This window comes from Dreissena polymorpha, chromosome 7, assembly GCF_020536995.1.
Source record: "Dreissena polymorpha isolate Duluth1 chromosome 7, UMN_Dpol_1.0, whole genome shotgun sequence".
NCBI classification, from domain to species: Eukaryota; Metazoa; Mollusca; class Bivalvia; order Myida; family Dreissenidae; genus Dreissena; species Dreissena polymorpha.
In genome coordinates, this window is record NC_068361.1 from 62,578,818 (window position 1) to 62,604,180 (window position 25,363).

General features: G+C 34.9%; 1 protein-coding gene across 1 annotated transcript in view; it reads right to left on the reverse strand.

The window, feature by feature from the left end:
* The window catches only part of LOC127836966 (uncharacterized), a 37,126-nt gene extending 25,176 nt beyond the window's left edge, over nt 1-11,950 (reverse strand). Inside the window, exons 1-2 of the mRNA XM_052363642.1 lie at nt 11,756-11,950; nt 1,080-1,252 (exon numbers count right to left, since the gene is read on the reverse strand). Of these exons, the coding sequence (XP_052219602.1) occupies nt 1,080-1,244 (165 nt within the window). The 5' untranslated portion in view covers nt 1,245-1,252; nt 11,756-11,950. The remainder of the gene's footprint in view (nt 1-1,079; nt 1,253-11,755) is intronic.
* Nucleotides 11,951-25,363: the final 13,413 nt, after the last annotated feature.

Genomic DNA, 25,363 nt, shown 5'->3' on the forward strand with positions numbered 1-25,363 from the left:
TTTGCGGCTCTGGTTTTATGCTGTTTGCACATAGTCATTTTCACTTTGCTTCTGAGTGGGAACGGGTTAAAGGCTTGAACAATAATATTCTTTTAAATTATTTATATTTTACCCACACTTATAGGTATTGGTCAGTGAATGTTTGTAAATGAACCAGGCATTTCGCAGATTCATCTGCAAACTCCAACAAATTAGTGAGTAGAATAGCTCAAACTTAAGTCAATAAATAATGAAGCTAAAAATAATGAAAATAAAGAACATTTCTTAATGGCTTAATTATGTGAATTTGGATTTTCAAGGTTTTCAACAGTTTTCACTTTGTGTCATCTCAAAAGCGTCCATTAACCTTCTCTAACTTTTTCTGCGTAAGCTTCATTACTAGCACTTAGTGCACATACAAGCAAACGTAGGGAGACTTAGGGCCAAACATTCAATTGAGCCTCGCTCAGGAAAAAAAGCGCTTAATGCATGTGCATAAAGTGTCGTCCTATATTTACAATTGCAGTCTAAACAGGTTAATTAGGGAAGACAAATCCCTCTTTTATCAAATCTTTTGTGGAAAGGAAGTCTCTTTTTAACCAAAATCCAGTCTAGACAGAAAGAGTCGTCACTGATTAGCCTGTGTGGACTGCACAACCTAATCTGGGAAGATAATTCTGGGCACACATGCATTAAGCCCTTTTTTCCAGAACGAGTCTCAATTTCACCACCAATCACCATGTAACGTTGTTGCAGGGCCTGAGAACCAAAGCTGTGATCCTCTGATATGCAATCCAGTGGCAAAACAGGGAACCAAAGCTGTGATCCTCTGATATGCAATCCAGTGGCAAAACAGGGAACCAAAGCTGTGATCCTCTGATATGTTATCCAGTGAAAAATTCTCGAATATTCTTATATCTGTTTTTACACAATATGCCTTAGTTCAAATTTGTTATAATTCAATAAATAATTAAACTTGTCGTGCAAAAAAATCCTCAAGACAGACTAGACAACATTTGCGAACTTTGGGTAAACACCCTAGCAACTGAGTTCTCCATAAAAAATAATGAAACTTTAAGAAATCATCTACACATGCTTACATTGGCAATGTTGGCCTCGACATGCATTTGGAACTGCTGGGGAAGTTTCGGCAGGGGTGGATCCCCAGGCCTCGGTGCGACTGGCGGGCCACATGGTACAAACATCTGAGCCTTGGCAACTGTTGCCAGGGCAACCATGAGGCACACAGCTTCTATGAGATTCATGTTGGGGTCTGTAAGAAAAAACAGATGAAATTTCATTTAACGGGTCATGTAGCTTCTTTTATACCAAATTAATTATGATGTTGGATGTAAATAATTAAATAGTGCATCTGGAACAATGTACGGTTGTATTTTTCGGCGTAGCTGTTTAACGTCACTTTTGACCTTAGGTGACCTTTAGGTTACATTAATTAAAAATGCCCGCGGCTTCCCACGAATGAATACACTTCATTTAGTCCATTGAGAATGATTTGAGAATACCACCAGAACATTGGAAACATGACGGCGTCTTTCGAACACTGTTTTACTGCGTGTTCAGCATGAAACAATTTTATCTCTTATGAAAAGGCATGATAGATAGAACAGTTTTACACTCAACTCTTCACATCAATACAATTTGTGCGTAGATTCTACACCTTCGTCAGTTCGCGGTTAGTGTGTGTGAATGTCAGAGTTTATATACAGGTCATCGCTGTACTGACCAGAGTTCGCTGTCAGTAAAATAATCGTTATATAATAAAGACGCTATAGTGTAAACTAGGTGAACCGGAATTTTCTTTAGACCAGAAAGATGTTAAATGAAGATATCCAGCGATATAATTATGGTATGTCAATAATAGATTCTTAATGTGTTTTCAACAATACCATGATAAATATTATTTTTAATTAATTTAACAAGAATTATTCCACCATATTGACTAATGTATTAAGCATGAGCGCGATGATTCTCGATACTTTTAATACTCGAATCAAATAGCAATGCCAGACAAACTACTAAAACAGGTGCCATATTACATCTCAAGTGCATTAGTGCATTAGGGAATGATTGTTTATGTCCAAATGTAATTATTACAAAATGTTTTACCAAAAACAATTTTTGTTCAAGCGCAAGCGTATTGTTACTTATTTCATCACTTTTGGTATATGACCATCACTTTCACCTATGACCCAATTCAGAAGATTTGCGTATTTTCTTTAAATTTAAGAAAAAAGTATTATTGCTGCATTCATAACTTGAATTAATATTTATAAAACAAACAAAAAGAAAAAGTATTAAACTTAAAGATATCCGTTAAATGATTATTACAACTGCAAGCTTTTTCAGCTATATTTCCAAGCAGCTGACAGGCAAACCATCAATGGGTAATTTTGAGACCTGATTTAAGCGAAAAAAAGTACCTTTTGCCATTGGGAATATGAATGAATAACGGCTATTAAATCAGCAAAACAGATGCCAATTTACTACTACCAAGAGGATTATTGCTCCCATGTATTATTGCCCCATTATCTTCTTGCCCAAGTGTATAATTACACACCTGTATTATTGCCGAAATGCATTTTTGCCCACTTGTACTATTTTCCACCTGTATTATTTACCAAGTGTATAATTACACACCTGTAAACACTGTATTATGTGAATTTGGAATAAGACATCAAACTGGGAATGGACATCATTTTGGTGATTTTCTCAAACAAAACTATTCATTTTATGATCTGAATTTATTTTTGTAATATTTTATCTATACTTCAATCTTAATAAGCAATTTTCCATGACTTTTTCATGAACAGTGATTGTATTTTCATCATTTTTACTGTATTTTTAAACTGTGTCTATGCGCCGCATGGACACAGTTACATTGGCGCATGGACACAGTTACATTTCATGAGGATTTAAAAAAAATCAATAAACAATCCAGTTTTGCAGTAAAATTAATTTAAATGATGCTATTATATATGCAAGTATCTATTTTAATTATAATTTGTCACACTAAATAAATACAACATATAAAACTGCATATTATGCACTTTTGAAAAAACACAATTTATTCTCAAATTGATGTCTTATTCACACCTCACATAATACTGTGTTTGTATTATTCCCCAAGTGTATTATTGCCCACTTGTATTATTTTCCACCTGTATTATCTACAAAGTGTATAATTACACACCTGTATTATTTCCTAAGTGTATTATTGCCCACTTGTATTATTTTCCACCTGTATTATTTACCAAGTGTATAATAACATGTGTACCTGTATTTTTTCCCAATATTATTATTGCCAACTTGTATTATTTTTCACCTGTATTATTTACCAAGTGTATAATTACACACCTGTATTATTTCCCAAGTGTATTATTGCCAACTTGTATTATTTTCCACCTGTATTATTTACCAAGTGTATAATTACATGTGTACCTGTATTATTTCCCAAGTGTATTATTGCCAACTTGTATTATTTTCCACCTGTATTATTTACCAAGTGTATAATTACACACCTGTATTATTTCCCAAGTTTATTATTGCCAACTTGTATTATTTTTCACCTGTATTATTTACCAAGTGTATAATTACACATCTGTATTATTTCCCAAGTGTATTACTGCCAACTTGTACTATTTTCCACCTGTATTATTGCCCAAATGTATGATTACCCACCTGAATTATTGCCAGAGTGCAATATTGCCAACTTGTATTATTGTTCATGTGTATTATTGCCCCAAGTGTATTATTACCAACCTGTTTTAAAGCCCAAGTGCATTATTGCCAACTTGTCTTATTTTCCACCATTATTATTGCCAAAGTGTATTATTACCCACCTGTATTATTGCCCAAGTGCAATATTGCCAACTTGTCTTATTTTCCCCTGGTATTATTGTGCAATTTAAGTGTATTATTAGCCACCTGTATTATTCCAACTTTATTATTGCAAACTTGCATTATTTCCCAAGTGCATTATTACCTTGATCTGTATTATTTCCCAAATGTATTATTGCCAACTTGTATTATTTTCCACCGGTATTATGCCCAAGTGTATAATTACCCACCTGTGTTAAAGTCCAAGTGTATTATTGCCAACTTGTATTATTTTCCACACGTATTATTGCCCAAGTGTATTAATATCCACCTGTATTAAAGCCCAAGTGTATTTTATAATTGCCAAGTTGTATTTTTTCCCAACTGCATTATTGCCAACTTGCGTTATGCCCCACCTGTATTATTACCCAAGTGCAATATTACCCTGATCTGTATTAATGTCAAGTTGTATTATTTTCCACCTGTATTATTGCCCAAGTGTATTATTACTGGACACCTGTATTAAAGCCCATGTGTATTATTGCCAACTTGTATTATTTTCCACCTGTATTATTGCCCAAGTGTATTATTACCGGACACCTGTATTAAAGCCCATGTGTATTATTGCCAACTTGTATTATTTTCCACCTGTATTATTGCCCAAGTGTATTATTACCCACCTGTATTATTTCCCAAGTGTATTATTGCCAACTTGTATTATTTTCCACCTGTATTATTGCCCAAGTGTATTATTACCCACCTGTATTACAGCCCAAGTGTGTTATTGCCTGTCTGCATTATTCTTACCTGTATTATTTTTCCAAGTGTAATATTGCCAAACTTTTTAAATTGTCCATTTTTTTATATTTAAACTCAATATACCATGTCCATGTGCTGTTATCATGGTGGTGTCAAAGCAGATTGAATTCCTGCATTCCTGTGTTAGTAAAGGAATAATAATTGATGTCTAAACACCATGTTTATGTTTCAGATAAATACCGGTAATATAAAAAATTACTACTTCATTTAAGTATTAACTATTACTTTCGTTTTAAAGAAAAAAAAGTACATTTTAACTGTAGTCACTACAAAAACAACATTGATGTCACAAATTTTTATTTTTAATCACATCAAGTACATTTTTGATGTACAGTGTTTTATTTTCATTCAAATTAGGCCACATTCCGCATGGAAAAAAGGATATATTTTTCCCAAATTGAACATTAAAATTCCCAATTAAAAGTTTCGGATTTTTTTTATAGATCTCAACATTTAGTTCATCTCCCATATCTATAAGTTGAACCTTAGTAAATATAATATTGAAAACACTTGTATTTCAAATTTTGAAGCAGTTGTTAGCAAAACAGCAACAACACTAATTTCCCAATTTTAGTAAAATGTCTCAATTTTTCCCAATCCAAAGGTAGCAGGCCTCATTACCAAAATGGTGAAAACAACACTGCGGTAAATAGGTTAGAAAGCACTAATATTTATTCAAACATGAATAAACAAACAGCTGACACATTTTTCTAAACTATTGTTATGAGTTTGAATAGCTATGAAATGTTAGTCCACAAAAAGTTCTTTCAAATTGTATCAGTTTGTTTATTTTGCCCATCAACTTAACAGATATAGTGTTGTTGGTCTGTTTTTCTGTGAGAGTTAGAAGCACATAAAGACGCACTGCAAAGCAAAAATAAAACACATTTCAGGCCTTTTCCGCCCTATGCCATGGTTCCAAAATTCGGCCCCATTCCCAATGCAAATCTTGTTGTTTTTTTCCCAATTGAAATTTTTTTTCCCAATTCCAAAAAAAAAAAAATATCTTTTTTTTTTTAAACCTTTAAATATATAAGTTAACCTGATCCAGTGTAGAAAAAGAAAAATATTGCATAATTAAATTATCTGTTGCCTTGAGTTTGTTTTAAAAACAGTAAATTATGTTAAAATTTAAATTGAATATTTAAGACTTTCCTTTAAAGACTTTCCTTATTTTTCCCAAAATCCGGCATTTCGTGCGATTTTTTTTCGCCTCAAGAAAGGCCAGGCCTTTTCCCCAAAATCAGATAAAAAACTGAACTTATCACACATGTTCATAATATTTTGTAAAATTTTAATAATATGTTATCAAAATAGTCGTTATTTACCAGTTAACGGCTTCTTTGAAATATAAGAAACACTATTTACATGCGATTATTTTTCCAAATTGAGCCAGTTTTGTGATTAATTTTTTTCCCAAAATGGGGGTTTTTCACGACGCAAAATTCCAAAAATTCCAGTGTCGCGTTTTCCCAAAATGGAGCGGAAAAGGCCTGCATTTATTCAAAATAGTAATGCAGAGATGTAGTCTGTGCATCAACTTAATCAAAGTACTGACAGTACTGGTGTGACGATGCTTTTGAAGAGGATTGATATAAAAGCATCTATTTAAGTTTATCTACATCACCACAATTGTGTATGTGGGTACGAAAATTTTGGGTAGGAAAAAAAATGGGTACGAAAATGTTGGGTACAAAAATTATGCCAAAAAAAAATTGTGTACGAAAAAAGATTTGGTTACAAAATAAAATATTTGGGAACGAAAAAAAATTGGGTACGAAAAAAAATTTGGGTACGAGCAAAAATTTTGGTACGAAAAAAATGGGTACGAAAAAATTGGGTACAAAAAATGTAGGGTACGAAAAAAATGGGGGTACGGGGAAGTAGTGCCCGTGGGGAACTTGATCCATTCAGCGAAACTGGGAGGCGGGTTACATTCTCGATCAAATATAACAAGAAATATCTTTAAAAAGATATTCAACATGTATTTTCTGTACCACTTATCTTAAAAAAACGTTCTGTTACAATAAAACGTTTGTGGGTTATAACATTACGTTTCAGCATATAAATTCTAAACTTGACAAGCTCTTTAATTACACCATGCTCTTTAATTTCACATGTATATCATACCAAACTTTATATTTAGTTGTTTCCTTTCCTAAGTTAATGATGCTATGTGTACGGACGTGATTTCACATGCCCATGTGCATGAACATATAATTTTTCTCTTTTGAGTATTGTTTTTTTCTCTAATTCAATAAGCTTAGGCATGTTTGTTCGTTAAGTACAGCAATAATTTCATGATGATTCCCGAAAGTAGGTATGAGCACAAAGTCGTAAGAGCACTTGAATTCGTGAGTTCGCCCATGAACACATGGTAAGGTTAACTAAATCTCCGCTATATGACCTAATATGTGTTTAAAACAGCAAACAATATCCAACAAACGAATGAATTATCAAACATAGTATGTGCACTGATGTGGCTCTGTAATTTCTGTTTGAAAAGTTTATCAAATATGCAAAATGAGAAAGCACGCATGAGAGCGAGTTTCACAGATGTCAAACGGCTATTATGCTGTTTATATACCATAGTCGCTACAACGTTTACAAATGGCAGGTTCGAAATAATTCGTTTTCTTTACACTCATGATCGCGTTGAAAGTTAATTACACACGTTTTAACTGCAATTTATTTACTAAATCACGATAAATGTCAAATACAATACAGAAAATGCATAGTTGTTTCATTGATCTATAAACATATAATGGATTGAATATAACTGATTTAAAATTAATGTTTTCAAACTATTATTAAATTGCTTTCCCATAATATTCTGTCCTATTTATAGCTGAGCTTCCGATACCTTTATCAATGATAATCAGCGAGGTATGCCAATTAGAAAAATCGAGCTATCTCAATCGGACTGGCTCGGTCTTTTACATAGGTCGCCATTGTGAAGAATTGTTTCATGGTATGATAACTTAGACGAGCTGCTTCACAGCGTCGTCAAAAACTAGTTTGATGATTTAATGGAATGGCCTTACCAGGTGATTATAGCAAACCAATACAGACAAGATTTATTGTCAAATAAAACCAATAATAAACAACACTTTCATAATAACACTGTATTATGTGAATTGAGAATAAGACATCAATTTGGGAATAAATTGTGTTTTATCAAAAGTGCATAATATGCAGTTTTAAATGTTGTATTTATCTACTTTGACAATTTATAATTAAAACAGATACGTGCATATATAATAGTATCATTTAAATTGATTTTACTTCAAAACTGGATTTTTTATTAATTTAACAAAAAATCCTCATGAAATGAAACTGTGTCCATGCCGCACATGGACACGGTTTAAAAAACACTTTAAATGATAAAAGTACAATCACTGTTAATGAAAAAGTCATTGAAAATTGCTTATTAAGCTTAAATTATAGATAATATATTACAAAAATAAATGTAGATCATGAAATGAATAGTTTTGTTAGAGAAAATCACCAAAATGATGTCCATTCCCAGTTTGATGTCTTATTCCCAATTCACATAATACAGTGTTATAAGGTAATCTGGCTTAAGATGTGATATGTATTGCAAAATCCAGATGTTTGCAAATGAGCAGTGTATGTATCTTTACTAATTGACAATAACTAAAAATAAACCTTTCTATAAACATTCATATTATATAAAGTTATTCATGTGTAAATTATAGATCTAGCAATTTACCCCGGTATTATCCTGTCATGTAAAACTTGTTCTGGCTGACAAAATCTTGTTTACATTAAACTACAGACAGTAGAATTCAGGACAAGTATTTGTACATATCAAAAGCAATAATCAATAAAGTTCATATTGTTTGAAATAAATGAAATTGAAGGCACAAACATCAATAAATTGTACAAGTATTTTTTTCTTTAAAATCAATTTAATTCTAAAAATTCAAATAATGTTACAGTCGTACCACAAAAATAATCAAAACAAATAGGTGGTGAGCAACCTCAATAATTTTACAATATGCCTCAGATACAAGTACTGTACCCAAAAGTAGACAGACACAAACAATTGTTATAGTGATAAATTTGAATTGGAAATTTCATTTTAAAAAGGATTTTGCATAAACTTGGTCTTTTAATGATATTGTTTTAATATTGGTTTGGACATTCAATAACAAAGAATCGATTCATACTTGCAGCATCAGGGATGTTTTGATGCAGATTTAACAAGAGATGTGTTTGTCAGAAACACAATGCCCCCTATTGCGCTGCTTTGAATTTTTGTTTTGACCTTTGACCATGAAGGATGACCTTGACCTTTCACCACTCAAAATGTGCAGCTCCATGAGATACACATCAAGTTGCAATGTTCAATATTTCAAAAGTTATCGTAAAACTTTAACCAAGGTTAAAGTTTTGGGACAGAATGACAGACAGGCCAAAAACAATATACCCCTGATCATTCGATCCAGGGGCATAAAAAGTAATTTGCGCAGGTTTGTTTGTACACGAAAGCAACGAAGCATCAATGAAATTCCCCAAGATTAGCTGACCTACAAGAAGCCTGGGTCAGACAATATTTGGTTTTTAAAGACATTGTGTACTTTTTTCACAATTTTACAATGCAATATTGTCTATTGTAAAGTTCTCCCCGTTTGAAGTATTGCCCATGTGTTAAATTTTATTATTGTTTTCTGTTACTCTTTATAAGATGAAGAAAATTTTTTTGTCCAAGAAATGCATTATATAATTATTTAATTAATAAAATCCTTATACTTCAACTGCTACACATCTGTAACATTTACTTCAAGTTCAAATATACAAGTGTTTCACTTATTAATCCTTCAGTAACATTATTTAGTTGGTAGAATATAACACATTCTAATTCAGGTTTGCTGGCCGTCTTTTATTTGTCATTGTTCTTGTAATATACATGTACATGCACATTCAAAATGGGTTTTTTTACTTACAATAGATGACTTAATAGAGTAACAAATTATTACTTAGTATCATAGCATCAAATTATTTTTAATAAGGAACATCCACCTTTGAAATAAATGCTGCATCAAAGATCTATCTATTCCAGTCATTGCGTGTTCCCATCGATTCTCGCGACAACAGTCAGATTTCCATCAAGTGAGAAAGTGCTTTCTAAAGATAATATGTAGATAATCTAATATACACATGTGCAGGCATGTGGTGTCACAGGCATACCAGTTATTGCTCTTAATCCACAATTGGGACATCATGATCTTCCTTGAAGAGAATGCGTTTGTTTCTAAAATGTTTATTGTATTGCTTATAATTTTTATCATATAATTTACACTCGATTTGATAAATTAAATCACAAAATACATGAGTTTAGTAAATATAAAGAACATCGCAGAAACATTTATTAATCATCAATTTTATTTCAGCGTTTAGATGTTTATATAAATTTTAAAATGATAAAGGGTTAAATGTGTACTGATAAATCTTTGGCTGTAAAGATACTTAAATAATATAAGTACTAAAGTGCAACAGTTACAGTATTAATAAGTCACTATCATTGTTCTCAGTTAACGAGTCCATTTGACAATTTTTCCCTTTACAGGTCACTTTACAATCCTCCTGCAATTTATTACAATAGCTCAATACATAGGTATGCATACTTTGAGCAGATACCACCAGCTTTATCTGCAGTCATAGAACTTTGTTTAATGTATACGAAGACTCATTGCTTTATTAAAATAATAAAAGATCTAAACTCAAACATTGATGCCATCATATTTTGTATTACTTCTTTCGGTTTACCTTTGTCTCATGTTTACATTTAACAAGAAATATCTTTAAAAAAGATATACGGCGTTGATTGCGGTCGATGTTTATGAACGATCAAAAGTTATCTCTATGAGATAAAAAGTAGCGGATGCCTTTTTTCTGCGCAGTTGTTAGCTACATCATAAGCAAATCAATTACGGGGTGTTGCGCCAGATTTCGTGGCTTATTTTGCTTTATGTGATATTATTACTCAGATATCTATATTTACAGAATAGAAAAACACAAGAAACATGAAAATAAACGAGTGCATATAGGTCAGCCGGCAATACTCGAATCTTATTTAATTGCATAATTATAGTATAGCAAATAATTGTGGTCATGCTTAATAAACTGGTCTAAATGGATAAATATTTCTAATTAATTTTATCAAAATTGGTCCTTATCATGCAAATTTTGAAACCATATTAAAAATCGATGATTGACATACCACAATAATATCGCCGAATATCTTTATTTAGTATCTTTCTGATCAAAACAGACTTCAAGTGCACAAAGTTTACGAGACGGCGTTTATATAAAGATTTCTGCAACTGACCGCAAACTGACCTTGATACCTTGCGGATTGGAATGCAATGCATTACAGTCACTACGTTATTGTCAGTAAGACACAATGATCGGAACCCCTTTTGCGAACTCCGGTGATGAACTGTATATAAACTCTGACTTTCACAAAATGACCGCGTATTGACCCGAAACCTCGCGGGTTGAAATGCAATGCAAGTAAGTACTAAATATGACAACAGAGCCTTTAGTTAAACGCTTTTGCGCTGGTAATTCTCTGAAAATAAAAGGTGAACGCACAAACTGTATTTATGTCGAAAATTGATTGTAAAACTGTTCTATCTATTGGGCCTTTTCATTAGAGATAAAATTGTTTCATGCAGTAAAACAGTGTTACAAAGACGCGGATATGTTTCCAATGTTCTGGTGTTATACTCAAATCAGCCAATGGAATAAATGAAGTGTATTCATTCGTACCTAGCCGCGGGAAATTTTATTTGAGTATTATTGGACACTTACAAAGGTCAAGTCAGGGTGAAAAGCTGGCTTATTCAGCTTACGCCGAAAAAGTACTGTTTTATCGACTTAACCAGCAGGCAGCACAATTCAATAGCATCTTTTACGTTTCTCATATTAAAATACTAACATCTATGAAGCCAGCAGCATTCTATTGTTTGCATGGTCTTTTTGTATTTTATTATTTCACTACGCTGTTACAACTAGTTGCTTGAATAAAAAATAAATAGTAATTTTGCATTAAGTTAACTTCCTTGTTTAAAAATATTAAACATCTACATACCTGTCAACTCGTTCTACTAGTAGTAACTAAGGCTAGTGAAAGTGCAAGAGATTAAACAGACCATATAGGTTTGTACATGTTAAGGCATTAAAATTTCTTTTCAAATTCGATTTTCAATACAATAACAAGTCTATTGAAAGCTTAAAGATGTCGTAATGCCAATCCAACTGTTTACGGGTGACTGAGCAGGTGAAAACGTCAAAACAGTCACTTCCCTTTTTGTGTCTCACTGTATGTCAACACGATTATTTCCCTTGTTGACAAATTTGCCATGTGATTTCAACATTTGTAAACAATTAAAAGTGCTTTTTCTCTCTCTCAATTAATTAAAACACTTGTTGGTTGTCGAGCGAACTTCAGAAAACAAAGGTAAGGCTTTTGGTTGGTGGAACATTATGTGATCGCCATGTTCTGTGTTCTTCTTGAACCCCCTTTGTAGAGGAACCAAACAATCGTTTGTAGACAGTGAATAATCCTCCACCGAATATAAACACTATATTACACGTTCACACTATTCACTCCTTAAATCACACACCTTTCACTAGAATATAAGTCTATCCACTAATCGCGAATATATGCGACTTAGAACTGTACGCGCGATTTTTCATTAGTTGTTAAAATATTAAATGAGATAAAAATAAAAATAAATCATTAAATGAATTTACGGAAGGCCGGAGAGTGCTTCTGTACATACATTAGAATTGTATTGCCTTCAATAAAAATACCCAATAAACACTATTGCCAGTTTAATTAAGAATTATGCCCTTCTTTAGTTTGTTTTTTGTGTGTGTTTGGTACGGGGTGGTCGCTGGCTTGCATTGGTCACCAAGAGCAACTGACGTGTCCTGTCCAGACCGTACAACAACCGTCCACAATGCTTCTCAAACTCGTGAAATTCTGAAGACAAATGGGTTTTCAGGAAAGTCTTTAAAGTTGGCCAACTGTTGATGAGTATGTAGAGCTGTTCGTCTACGGGTAAAGTATTAAATGAAGTCTCTGTTATCGCCCCCCACTGTCGTTCTATGTCTACCATAATTGACTGTCTAACACTATGTAGGGCACTACACTTGAGCACAAAATGTTCTGCGGTTTCGTTCTCTTCACCACACATCTGACATGTTGGGTTTATGTCATACTGGTTAAAGTTCTTACGTTTTGTTTGGAGCATGTAAGTCCCTGTGAGTAACCGTACCTTTGTTTTTAACCGTTCTGACTCTCTGGCCGTATATTCCAATGAGAGCAAAGGGAGAATCTTACCAGGCACATACTTATCTTGTCTCAGGAAAAACAATGTAGAATATAAGGGTGTTAAACTGTCTATTTGATCACTCCAGTAGCTATGAACCGCCTTGAGTACACGTGTCTTCCATTTTCCCTTCTTGGGTGTGTTGTCAGCTAAGTCAGCAACAGTCCCCAACTCGTACTTCCACATTATATGCTGAACTTGTATGAACCAGGATGAGCTGTCAACTGATTTAAAGCTAATCTGACGTTCGAGTAGCGCCCACTCAATACTGTTTCTATCTTGCGAGCATATAGTATGTAAGAAGGTCAGTGCCTGTATGTGAATTTGTGCTTCGATCGGTAAAAGTCCGGATAGAAGATATACTGCCGCATTGGCTGTGTTGTCTGGTAGTCTAAGAATTTCTTTAACAAACTTTCTTTGGAATGCTTCGAGACAGTTTATAATGCGTTCAGGAGGTAATAACAGTTCCAATCCGTATAAAAGCACGGGAAGAACATAAGATTTGTAAAGATGAATTATGGACAGTACATTTAGTCCCGCTTGCCCTTTGTAACCACTACCGAATATACTATATGCTTTCCTTCTTGCTTTTTTAAAATTTTCATCCACATTAGCTTTTTGGTTGTTCAGCATAGAGTCAGTTCGTATAATACCGAGATGTATAGCTCTTTGCACAGATGGAATTTCGTCATTGTTCATGAAGAGGGGAGTAGACACGCCCTTTTTACGTTGGTGACTAACATGGATATGCACGCTCTTGGTAGGCTGTAACAGGTATCGCTCCATATTGGCGAATTCTGCTGAAATGTTTAACAGTTCCTGCGCTTCATTGGCCGTTTCGGCACATAAGCATATATCGTCCGCACAAGCACTGGCCGAACAGTTGACGTCACCAATAGTGGATCCCACCCTGGCTTCTTGTAGGCGATCAAGCAGCGGGTTAACGTAGACCTTGTATAGGTCGGTGCTCAGTACTCCACCCTGCCTAACGCCCTGCTGAACACTGAACTCAGCCGAGACACGCCCCTTCCACTTAACTGCACTAGTGGAGTCCCTATGGAAGCTATCGATTAGGCACCAATGTTTGTCGTATACTCCAATGTGACCCAGTCGTCGCATAAGGTGTTTGTGGTCTACTACATCAAACGCAGATCTCGCGTCCAGAAAGATCAAGTGCATTTCGGATCTATTGTCATGACATTCACGATACAGTTCTTCTACTATAAAAGCTGAATTTAGTGGTGAAGAGTTCTTAGTAAAGCCCCGTTGGAATATGTTCTGGCTGCTCTTTATGTTTGGTGCTATCCTATCGCGCAGTATTGCTTCAATGACCTTGCCAATCACCGGTAGAATTGTTATGCCTCTATAGTTCCCTGAAACATTGGGTTCACCTTTGTTTTTGAAAATGGGAGTCACCACACCTCTCTTCAAAGCCGCAGGAAACAGTCCACTAGCAAATACATGGGATACAACCTTTAAAAGATACTCAAAGGTGCTGTCTTCACAGTTCAATAAATGTTCGACTGACATGTTGTAAACATCAGGCGCTTTACCAGTATTCAGACTTTTAACTGCTTTTTCAAGTTCAATTTTAGTTACAGGTTGGACGTATTGATTGCGGTTCATATTCACAGTCAGTTCGTATTCGATATTGACGATTTCATCATATACATTGTCGAAAAGTTCATTGGCAGCCTGTTTCCCAAGAGCTTCAAAATGATCATGAAAACCACATAAAATTTTATCTTCTTGGTACCGTTGGTTACCTACGTATAAATCAGTAATAAACCTGCCCTGCTTGTTACGTTGGCTATTCACTAGCTTATGAAATGTTCTAGAGTCATATTTCCTGCTTTCAATTATCTTCTGTTTTAGTTCATAGTCTTTTTTCGCAATTGCCTGCCTAACACTGGATCGTAGTGCCCTCTTAGCCAAGTTCTTTTCAGTTAATAAACTACTCTCTCCACGCGGTCTACCCGCCCGCTTCCAAGCTTTATATGCATTTTTCATGTTCATGACATTGTCTCTAATTTCTGGGTTCCACACCTTTAACTTAGGTTTAGAATTAAACGGTTTCCTTCTACTGGCAAGATTTGACGCAGATTCACTCATAAGCTCACAGAAATCTTTAACAACCTCCTCGACATTATCATCATCAATTTCAGTTTCTAGGGTTGCGAGACCGTCCTTGACCCTAATGGAATATACGTGTTTATCAATAGTTCTCCAGTTCACCCTAGTGCTTATTACGTTCTCTTCTGGCTTTATATTTAAAGTAAAATTACACAAAAGTTCAACCTTTATAGGATAGTGATCCGATGTATTTGTCCGCAGGTCATTAAGTACGACCTTTCTTGAAGTGATTAGCACTGATGGCACGTTGTACAGAAAAAAGTCTATCTCGGTGCACTCATTGCCTCGAGGGTCAAGGTATGTTTCCCCAGAATTCTCAAATTTAAGATCAAAGTCATTTACCAGTTCTTTCAAGTAATTAAGTCTTCTAGATCCATGAGCCCCTCCAAGATTTTCGTTAAAGTCGCCGCCCAAAAGGATATAATTGTCAGTGTTATATTTTAAAATGATTTCCCTTATCTGGTCCACACAATCGCAAAACTCGGTCACATTACCGCTCAACCCTCGACAGGGCATGTATACAGACACTATGACTAATCCCTTATTGTCCTTGAAGTTAGAAAGTTGCAAACATTGAATTCTGTTTCCTCCGTCGTCAAGCACGGTCACTTTTGGATCAAGTTCTTTCTTCCATAAAACACCTACCCCGCCAAAACCTCGCGGAAGCTGTGTAGGCAATAATGGGTCATTGTAATCTGTACCTTTTCCAACAGAGTTTATGTTTTCGTGAACTTCACTTAAGAGATCAGTTTGAGACTGAAATAGCCAATGTTCTTGCACAAGTATAATATCGTTACACTTAAAAATGTCCGCTATGGCGAGTGTACTAGTCACAATGTTCTTACAATTAAAAGAAGCTATCCCTAACGTTTTTGGAGACTCGCTACTAGGTTCAAAACTAACACTCGATTCCGACTGTTGCGCTATCTGGGAATGTTCCGATGTTTGACGTGGTACAAAAAAGGATGCTGATCAGGAAAGCTCCTTACACTAGTGCCCGCCGGTAGATACATCAACGGTTGACCATGGACATGTCCAGGCACTACTGACACACGTTCGCTATCACTGTCTATACTGTTGCGGTTCGGTACACTCTCTACTCTGTCGCTGTAGTGCATTGCTGTAGAAACCACACTTGTCGTTGACAACGTAACAGGGGGACAGCTGTTAATGTTCGTAAGGACCGGCGCAGCGCAAACACTGGCGGCGGCTGTCGAAACCACCCTAGTCGTTGACCGTGTTACAGGGGGAACGCTGGTAATGTTCGTTATGTCTGGCATATCACAAACACTGGCGGCTGTCGAAACCACACTAGTCGTTGACCGAGTTACAGGGGGAACGCTGCTAATGATCATAAGGTCCGGCGTAGCACAAACACTGGCGGCGGCTGTCGAAACCACACTAGTCGATGACCTTGTTACAGGGGGAACGCTGTTAATGTTCGTTAGGTCCAGCATATCACAAACGCTGGCGGCTGTCGAAACCACACTAGTCGTTGACCGAGTTACAGGGGGAACGCTGCTAATGATCGTAAGGTCCGGCGTAGCACAAACTCTGGCGGCGGCTGTCGAGACCACACTAGTCGTTGACAGGGTTACAGGGGGAACGCTGTGAATGTTCGTAAGGACCGGCTTAGCACAAACACTGACGCCGGCTGTATGCACACCTATATCACTCGCGGCTTCTAGTACACGATTGTTTGAAACAATATGGCTCTTATTGTGCCGAACAGGGATATTCTCGCACTCAGTATCATGCAAAAAATTGTCTTTAAATATAAACTGCTCAAGTTCATTTTCTATTTTGTCAAAAACAAAGTTAGTTAGTCTGTCTTGTAATTTAGTCAATCTAGCCTGTATCGTGCTATTAAAGCCAGTCTGCACTTTTTCTCGCGAAGACTCGTTAGGAATTGGATCGGCATCATGCCGCTTATCATTAACACATTCTCCCGCCTCAAGACGTTCAAGTCTCTTAGCAACCGTTTGCAGTGTAATTTGTAATTCTTCATTACGGGCTTCTAAACGTTTACAATAGGATTCTAATTTATTAAGGTCTTTAAGTTTTTCTTGGTTTTTAAGCTGGAGTATCTTAACCTCTTCTTCCTTTTTCTTTACTTTCAATTCACGTTCTCGTATATCACTCAACTTAGTTAAACAAGAACATTCTGCGCTGCTAACTTCAACACTCTGCACTAGCTTCTGCCTGGAGGTATCGTTACTACTTTTGCGCGACTCGACACTTGCAGCACTAACAGTAGTGATTATCTCTGACTCTTGTAACTGACCACTGTCCATTTCATCGTGTAAGATATCGAGAGCCACCGTGCTCTCTGTTGCCTTGGTTACCTTTGGAATTTGTAAGCGCAAATTAGAGTCTGATTTAGATTTTGACATAAGTTTAGGTTGGTTCTTTTTGTCAATATGCGATGCAACACAGTATGTTTTTAAAGACGTTTGCTCATCAAGGCTAACACCAGTTTGTTCGCATTCATTTAACGTTTTAGACGGTGTACTTGTGTCAGAAGTTTTACAAAATCTACAGCAAAACGACTCGTCGTGAGACGAAGCCAATTGTTCAATTTCATCTTTTTTAAGCTTTTGGCAATGATAATGGATCCAATGAGAACCTTTGGTACACAGCACACTATTTGTTTTGCATGCACGGTTACAACCTGGGCATTTATCAGAGTCTTCTCTACAGTTATTGATGGTTATCGCTGCACCAGCTGCAGACAGAGCATTTGTACTTTGTTTTGAAAGAAATTCGGTCAACTTTTCAACCAGCAGGTCATTAAACACTTTCAAATCTATATTGTTGCTTACGCACAGAAAGTCTACAATAGCATTTATATTTGGCATATCTTCTTCCAGAAATTCCATACAGTTTTTACCATTAAGGAGAAATCTACTTGTGGTTACATAAATGTTGAGCGTATACCTGACACCATCGGCTTTAATGACTCTATAGACCCTTTTGGTTCGATTGACTCCAGTATTGTCAAATGTGTCTGTGACTTTCACGTTACAATTTTGCTCAGACAGTTTATTAAAATACTGAGAGAGTGCAATATCAATTAATTCAAACAGCACTGCGTCGGTTGAGAAGACTATATTGCCTTCACTGAGTTCGTATGATACGACATGAGCTCTTTGAGCGGCCTCAAGTTTGTTCCTTAGCAATTTGTCGATGTTCAGGGCATAGTTTTCAAACTTCTGTGTTTCTGCTTTCGGCAGAGGTTTCCTATTTCGAACTTCCAAGGCCATGCTTACCATACGACCACCCCTCACGTACCAATAATATGAATTAATCAAAGGATAAACAGTGATATTTTCAAGCTGGCTCTCACGACCTGCTATCAAGTGCAACAATGTTGCAATTAGAAAAAGATACACAATCATTAAGATAGCTTAAGAAGGGACAACAACAGTTTGCCTACAATAACCCATAGGGACGACAGTAAAGCTACTTGAAAAATATAAAAGTGTCTAAATTTGAGGACACTAAACAGTGTTATTTCCACACCAGCACTCACGGCCTGTGACCACGTGCAATCGGTAAAAGTTACAAAATCATAAAAGCAGTTTAAAAAACAACAAATTGTCTACAATAAAACATTGGGGCAGCGATAAAGCATCTTAGAATGTCATAATAGGGTCTGATTTGAGAACCCTAGGCAGTTTTCTTTTTTACACTGGCACTCACAATGCTGCAATCAGTTAAAGTTACAAGACCATTAGGATAGCTTGAAAAAAGAAAACAACAACAATGAATTGCCTTCAATAAAACATAGGGATGATAATGAGGCTTCTAAAATGTCATAAAAGGACTAAATTTAGACCCCTAGAAAATTTTCTTTTCACACCGGCACTCGCTACCTGCACCACGTGCAACAAAGTTATTCACAATAAAAGTTTCAAAGACATAGAATAGCTTGGAAACTACGAACTATATACTAAAATGTCATAAGAGGGACTAGATTTAAGGACCATAGACAGTTTTCCTATTCACAACGGCACTCGCGAACTGCACCACGTGCAACAAAGTTATTCACAATAAAAGTTGCAAAGTCATTAAAAGCTTAAAAACTACGAATTATCTACAATAAAACATAAGCACGGCACTAAGACTACTAAAATTGTCATAACAGTGTCTATATTTAGGGTAAAAACAGTTTTAGAATGTCCAAAGTAAAAAAAATCCAAGATGGCGGCCAATATCGATTTCCTTTGTCCACGTACACACGCAGTTATTTATCTACACCGAGCACACAAAAATTGGGAATTTGGGCAAATAACAAAAGTCCTGTCTTTCTCTTATAGCTGTTCCTAGTATTGCCGCATCTCCTCCACCCGAATAATAAGTTAAAAATCAGTTAAAAATTTAAAAATCTAAGAGCATAAAAAGTACGTCCTTCCACCACAACACCGCCACCGCATCATCATGTTTCATAAATGCACGTCAAAACTGTTGATGTGATATCATTCATTAGTCAATAATTCAGTGACTTATTTGTGAGATTTATTTCGGTGTTACAAAACTTGCATTGTTGAATGTTCAGCTAAAATAGCACTGCAACTGGCTCCATCAAATATCTGCATTTTCTTCGGGCCTAAAATCCGATGTCCTTAATTATGCTTTGGGATATGAAACAAAATTATTTTTGAACAAAACCTGCCTGAACATGCTTTTTGAGAATGGGTTCAGACATGGAAAAAGCTCGTTGGCCCGTCAGACATTGCTTACCTACCAGCAATTAAAAAAGCTAACAGTGAAAAGCAAGATTTCCAGGCTAACTGTCCGGTTATTTTTGGCTTTCAAAAATTGTAACCCACTTGCAGTTTTCACAACAACATTATTTCGTGCTTACCAGATTATGATATTTTCCGAATATAAAAAAGTTCATTTTTGCGAAATTTCGTAAGTCTGTGGTATCGATAAATTCCCAGAATTATTCCAAACGCTAATGAAGCCAGTGTTTTTTTATGGCAATTTCGGGGCCGATATTCGGCCCCATTCCCCTAAAAAATAAAGAGTATATATTTTTCCCCCATTTTGTAAAAAAATCCCCTCCAGAAGTTAAAAAAAAAAAAAAAAATTTTGTTTTTTGTTTTTTAAGAACTGTCTCATAATCATGATAAATAAATCTCAAATTTATTTCATAAACAACTAACAAAGTATATAACTGTGATTTATATTATTTTGAATTATTATAAAGAGTTATATTAAATAGTTTTTCCCAAATCAGTGGACTTTTCACATTAATTGCATTTTTCTCCCAAAATGGCCAGGAAAAAGCCTGATGTATCTATATTGTGTCAATATTTGTTGATAAAATCATTCCAATTTGGTCCATTTTATTGATAAAAATGCTCAAATTTGCCATTTTATGGATTTAAAAGATCCACTCCAAATGGCTAAGAAAACTGAGACTGTGCATGAAGGCTGAACTGTCTGAAACTAATTTTGAAAAAATCATTGATATATATTTTAATTTTAAGAAAAAGGACAAAGACATTCGGCTGTAAATATTATATTCATTCAAACATGAGTATTAATATTATAAATATCATTACATATAAACAAGTGAATTTTTGGTTTTCCCCTTTTCCTAAAAAACAAGTTAAACAACGCATTTTTTCCCCTTTGAACGGGACCCGCCACCATTCCCCTATAAGTGAAAAAAAACACTGGGAGCTTCTCGCATAGTTGCGAAAGTAGTCAGACATTTATTTATTTTTTTGCATGCATGTCGCATTTCTGCCAAGATGGCGGACAATAAAAAGAAATTACCATGCTCACTGAAAATGACAATTAAATATCAAAAAATGATGGACATCATATAAATAATATGGATTAATGAAAAGCGTTTGTCATTGAACAATGGAGAATACGTTTTAGATACAATTAACACATTAAAAATTTATGAATGTCACAGAATTGGTGTTCATAATTTATTAATTCATTCTCTCGCGAAAAGAAATCTAATGAAATTATTGTTCGTAAATGGAAACAGATAAACATGATTCGATTTATATTCTGTGGGCTTGTGTATAGTCTGGCCTGTAAATTGTGACGGTCTTTCGCCATGTCTGGAGTTTCGTTAATACAGAGGCCATTTTACAGAATATTCACATACATAATTATGAACATAATTACCGGGTAATTTGGAGAGAAAAAAGCCATCAACTACCAATTTAACGTTAGATTTCCCAGGTGTGTTTTAGTATATTTTACATAATCTTGGTACATTTAAGGATACCTAAAAGTACCTGGGGTACATTTAAGTAGTACCCAGTCAACAATGACCATTCAAGCACAATTAAGTTAATTTAACATATGTGCCATAGAGTCAGGAATTGTTTGTGATTGTCAAACAATACATGCATCTTAAGAAATCACATTAATTTTTATCCCCACGCTTTTTGAAAAAAAGGTGGGGATATTGTGGTGATCTCCGCCGTCCGTCCGTCCGTCCGTCCGTCTGTCCGTCCGTCCTGGCCACTATCTCCTCCTACACTAAAAGCACTAGAACCTTGAAATTTACACACATGGTAGCTATGAGCATATGTGCGACCCTGCACTATTTGGAATTTTGATCTGACCCCTGGGTCAAAAGTTATAGGGGTTGGGGTGGGGCCGCGTCAGAAATTATCACTCATTTTTTTAGGTTATTTTACATTTACTTCTTTATTTCTACACCGATTCACTTCAAATTGATACTGGACCTCACCTATGACAATACGGTCAATCTCAACCATGCATGGCCCCATTCCCAACCCTGGGGCGCCCCGCCCACATAGGCCACACCCACCAAAAATTTCCATTTACTATAATTTTTTCATTTCTACACGGATTCACTTCAAATTGATACTGAACTTTTGTTATGACATTAGGGTCAATCTCAACTATGCATGGCCCCAATCCCAACCCTGGGGCGCCCGCCCACATAGGCCACACCCACCAAAAAATTCCATTTACTATAATTTTTTCATTTCTACACGGATTCACTTCAAATTGATACTGAACTTCTCTTATGACATTAGGGTCAATCTCAACTATGCATGGCCCCATAACCAACCCTGGGGCCCCGCCCACATAGACCACACCCACCCAAAATTGCCTTTACTATAATTTCTTCATTTCTACACCGATTCACTTCAAATTGATATTGAACTTCTCTTATGACAATACAGTCAATCTCAACTATGCATGGCCCCATTACCAACCCTGGGGCGCCCCGCCCACATAGACCACACCCACCCAAAATTGCCTTTTACTATAATTTCTTCATTTCTACACCGATTCACTTCTAATTGATGATGAACTTCTCTTATGACAATACGGTCAATCTCAGCTATGCATGGCCCCATTACCAACCCTGGGGCACACCTAGGTCAAACATTCGGCGTGGGGATACGCGTCGGCCTCTGCCGCGCCATTTCTAGTTTATTATATTTCTTGTAGTTTGAGAATGTGCAGCAATTTTGGACTGAACATTGACTATAACATTAATTACCAAAAACATATACATTTATAATTTATAGCTTGTTGATGTACAATATCTCATGCAATTACATATCTTCATGTTACTATCGAAATAATAAGGTTAGCTACATTACAAGTAATATAACCCAGGATATCTTGCTAAACTCTGCTATTGTACTTTCCTTGAAGATTTCCCACAATTTCAAAATTGTTTAACATAGAAAGCTCTGTAAACAGTTGGAAAAATGTTCACATGTTTCTTGCCGATAAATGTTGTTTAAAAAAATTGCTGCAAACAATTAAAACGATAATTAAACGATAAAGATAATTTATCATTTGCCAATTATGAGTTTGCATTTAAGTAGTTTTTTCCATTCTGCTTAAAAAGATAAAAACTATTTTGAAATTAAATTATACACTGCAGATTCTATGATGATCCATAAATAATGAAACTTTAATATCTACATTGTAAATCCAGTTTGGTCAAGATTTTGCAACTACATAAAGTTAGGTAGATAACATGTTCTGAGATTATGCTTATGGATATATTTAAATACTCTGTAATTATGAATGCCTTAAACAATTATTTCATGATCCAGATATTTTGTTATTGCAATCTGGCGTTGACCTTGAGAACCCAAATTTTATGGATCTGTTTTGTATACCATAATGATATAGTTAAATTCACAACACTGTCACATTAATTCCCTTATATTAAATTTGAAGATGTTATTCTCACTTATGGTTTATTCATTCATTCATTACAGAACTGTTATGAATGACTAGTCAGTTTCACGTGTTTATAAAAGAGAATATTTGTTATGCACAATAAATGGCTGTTAAAATTTTAATGCTCCTAAAGGGCTTATAACATTATTGTGAGCTATAATAGAGTAAGTTTTATTTTAAATAATTTGTAAACAAATCATGCTTATTAGAGTGTCCTTTAATGTTTAATTAACTATAAGCAATGTCATGGCTTGCTATCAATTACATTCTTTGTTTATAAATTATTTGAAAAAATAAAACTTGTGTGAAATTATTAGATTATCTTTATCCAAATGAACGCATCCTCCCTATATTCCCTTTATAGTGTATAATAAAATGCATGTATGTGAACAAAACAATAACGCCCCTCATTTTTGCTGCTCTAAAGGGCTAAGTGAGCAAATCATAAATAATGTTTTAGCTGACATACCTATTTAAACGTTATATGTACAAGTAATTTGGTTAATAGGGACGATTTCACAGATTTGGGCGTTAAACGTAACCACTTGGCCATCCATGTTCATATTTTCTTGCAATCATTTTGTACTAAATACGAGCAATCCACATGTTATAACAAAATGTAACAAAACAAAAGAAGCATTCCAATTTATTCAATCATTTCACATTTGTAAAGCTTTATAATTTTATTGATTTTTTATGGGAATTTCTCTGATACAAAAAATGTTTTTCCAGTATGAATCCACGCCACTTACATTATTTTGCTACCCGAATTACTAGGTTCTATAATATCATTCTTTTACAAAAGTTATAAAATCTTAATTGGACAATCTGTGAACAAGTCCCTTTAAAAACAACTGAAATAATTGTGTTTATCTTACAGTTAACATTATTAGTAAATGATTTTGATCATAAAACTTGTAGTTTCAGTTTTTAATGAAGAATTCACATTATGAAATTACTTGAACACGGGTCATTTGAAATTCGGATCTGTTTGACTTGTCTGAAATGTAGAAGGTGGTAATGGATAAATAAGAAATGTGTCTCTGAGTGCTAATGTTGCCATAGTATTAAAAAAGGTACTGTAATTTAGTGACCACAAAAAAGGAATTTAAAAAAAAGTATTCTAATATACTCTGTCAAACCCCATTTTAAAGGGACCTTTTCTCGTTTTTGGTAAATTGAAAAAAAATGGTTTCAGATATGCACATTTTGTGTTATAGTTATGATATTTGAGAGAAAACAGCAATACTGAATGTTAACTATGCTATTAAATATCCATTATATGCATCTTTTGACAATTACAAAACATGAAAACTATAAAGTGTAACAAACCTGAAACAACTGAATAATTTGGAGCTTACTGTTCTTATCATACTATTATATTTTGTGATTTTACATGAACAAGGATTGCTTATATATAGTATAAATTAAATCTCAAGTACGGATGGCCAAGTCGTTAAGAGTGCTAGACTTTTACTCCAAGGATCAGTGGTTCGAGCCCAGTTGTGGATTACTTTTTTTTCTTTCTTTAATTTTATTCTTGTTTGATACTGGAGCTTTTTAGTTAAAATGTTTACATTTATCAATTTAAAGCATAAAATGACAAACTTCAAAACATGCCAAAATCTGTGAAAAGGTCCCTTTAAAATTTATCACACATTTTGATAGATCACACACTCCAACATCAATTTTTTCTGATCATGCTTATAAGACATTTTTCATGAACATAAATATGCTGGGTTCAAACTTATTTTAAATATTCAGGGCATTATTGCATCCTTATCGTTTCGAGACATGTGGTGCTGAAATTCGGCACATCTTCATGAGAAGGATTCTACTCTATATAACAGTGCTATGATATTCAGATTTGCATGTCACATACTTTGTTGACAGTGCTACTTATACATAGTACCCGTATTTTATTCTTTATTTCTAGCTCTTCAATGATGTCATTTCCCCCACCCAGGAGGTGTGGTCCTTGCTTCAGGCTGCCTAAGACATGGCAGGACGCTGTG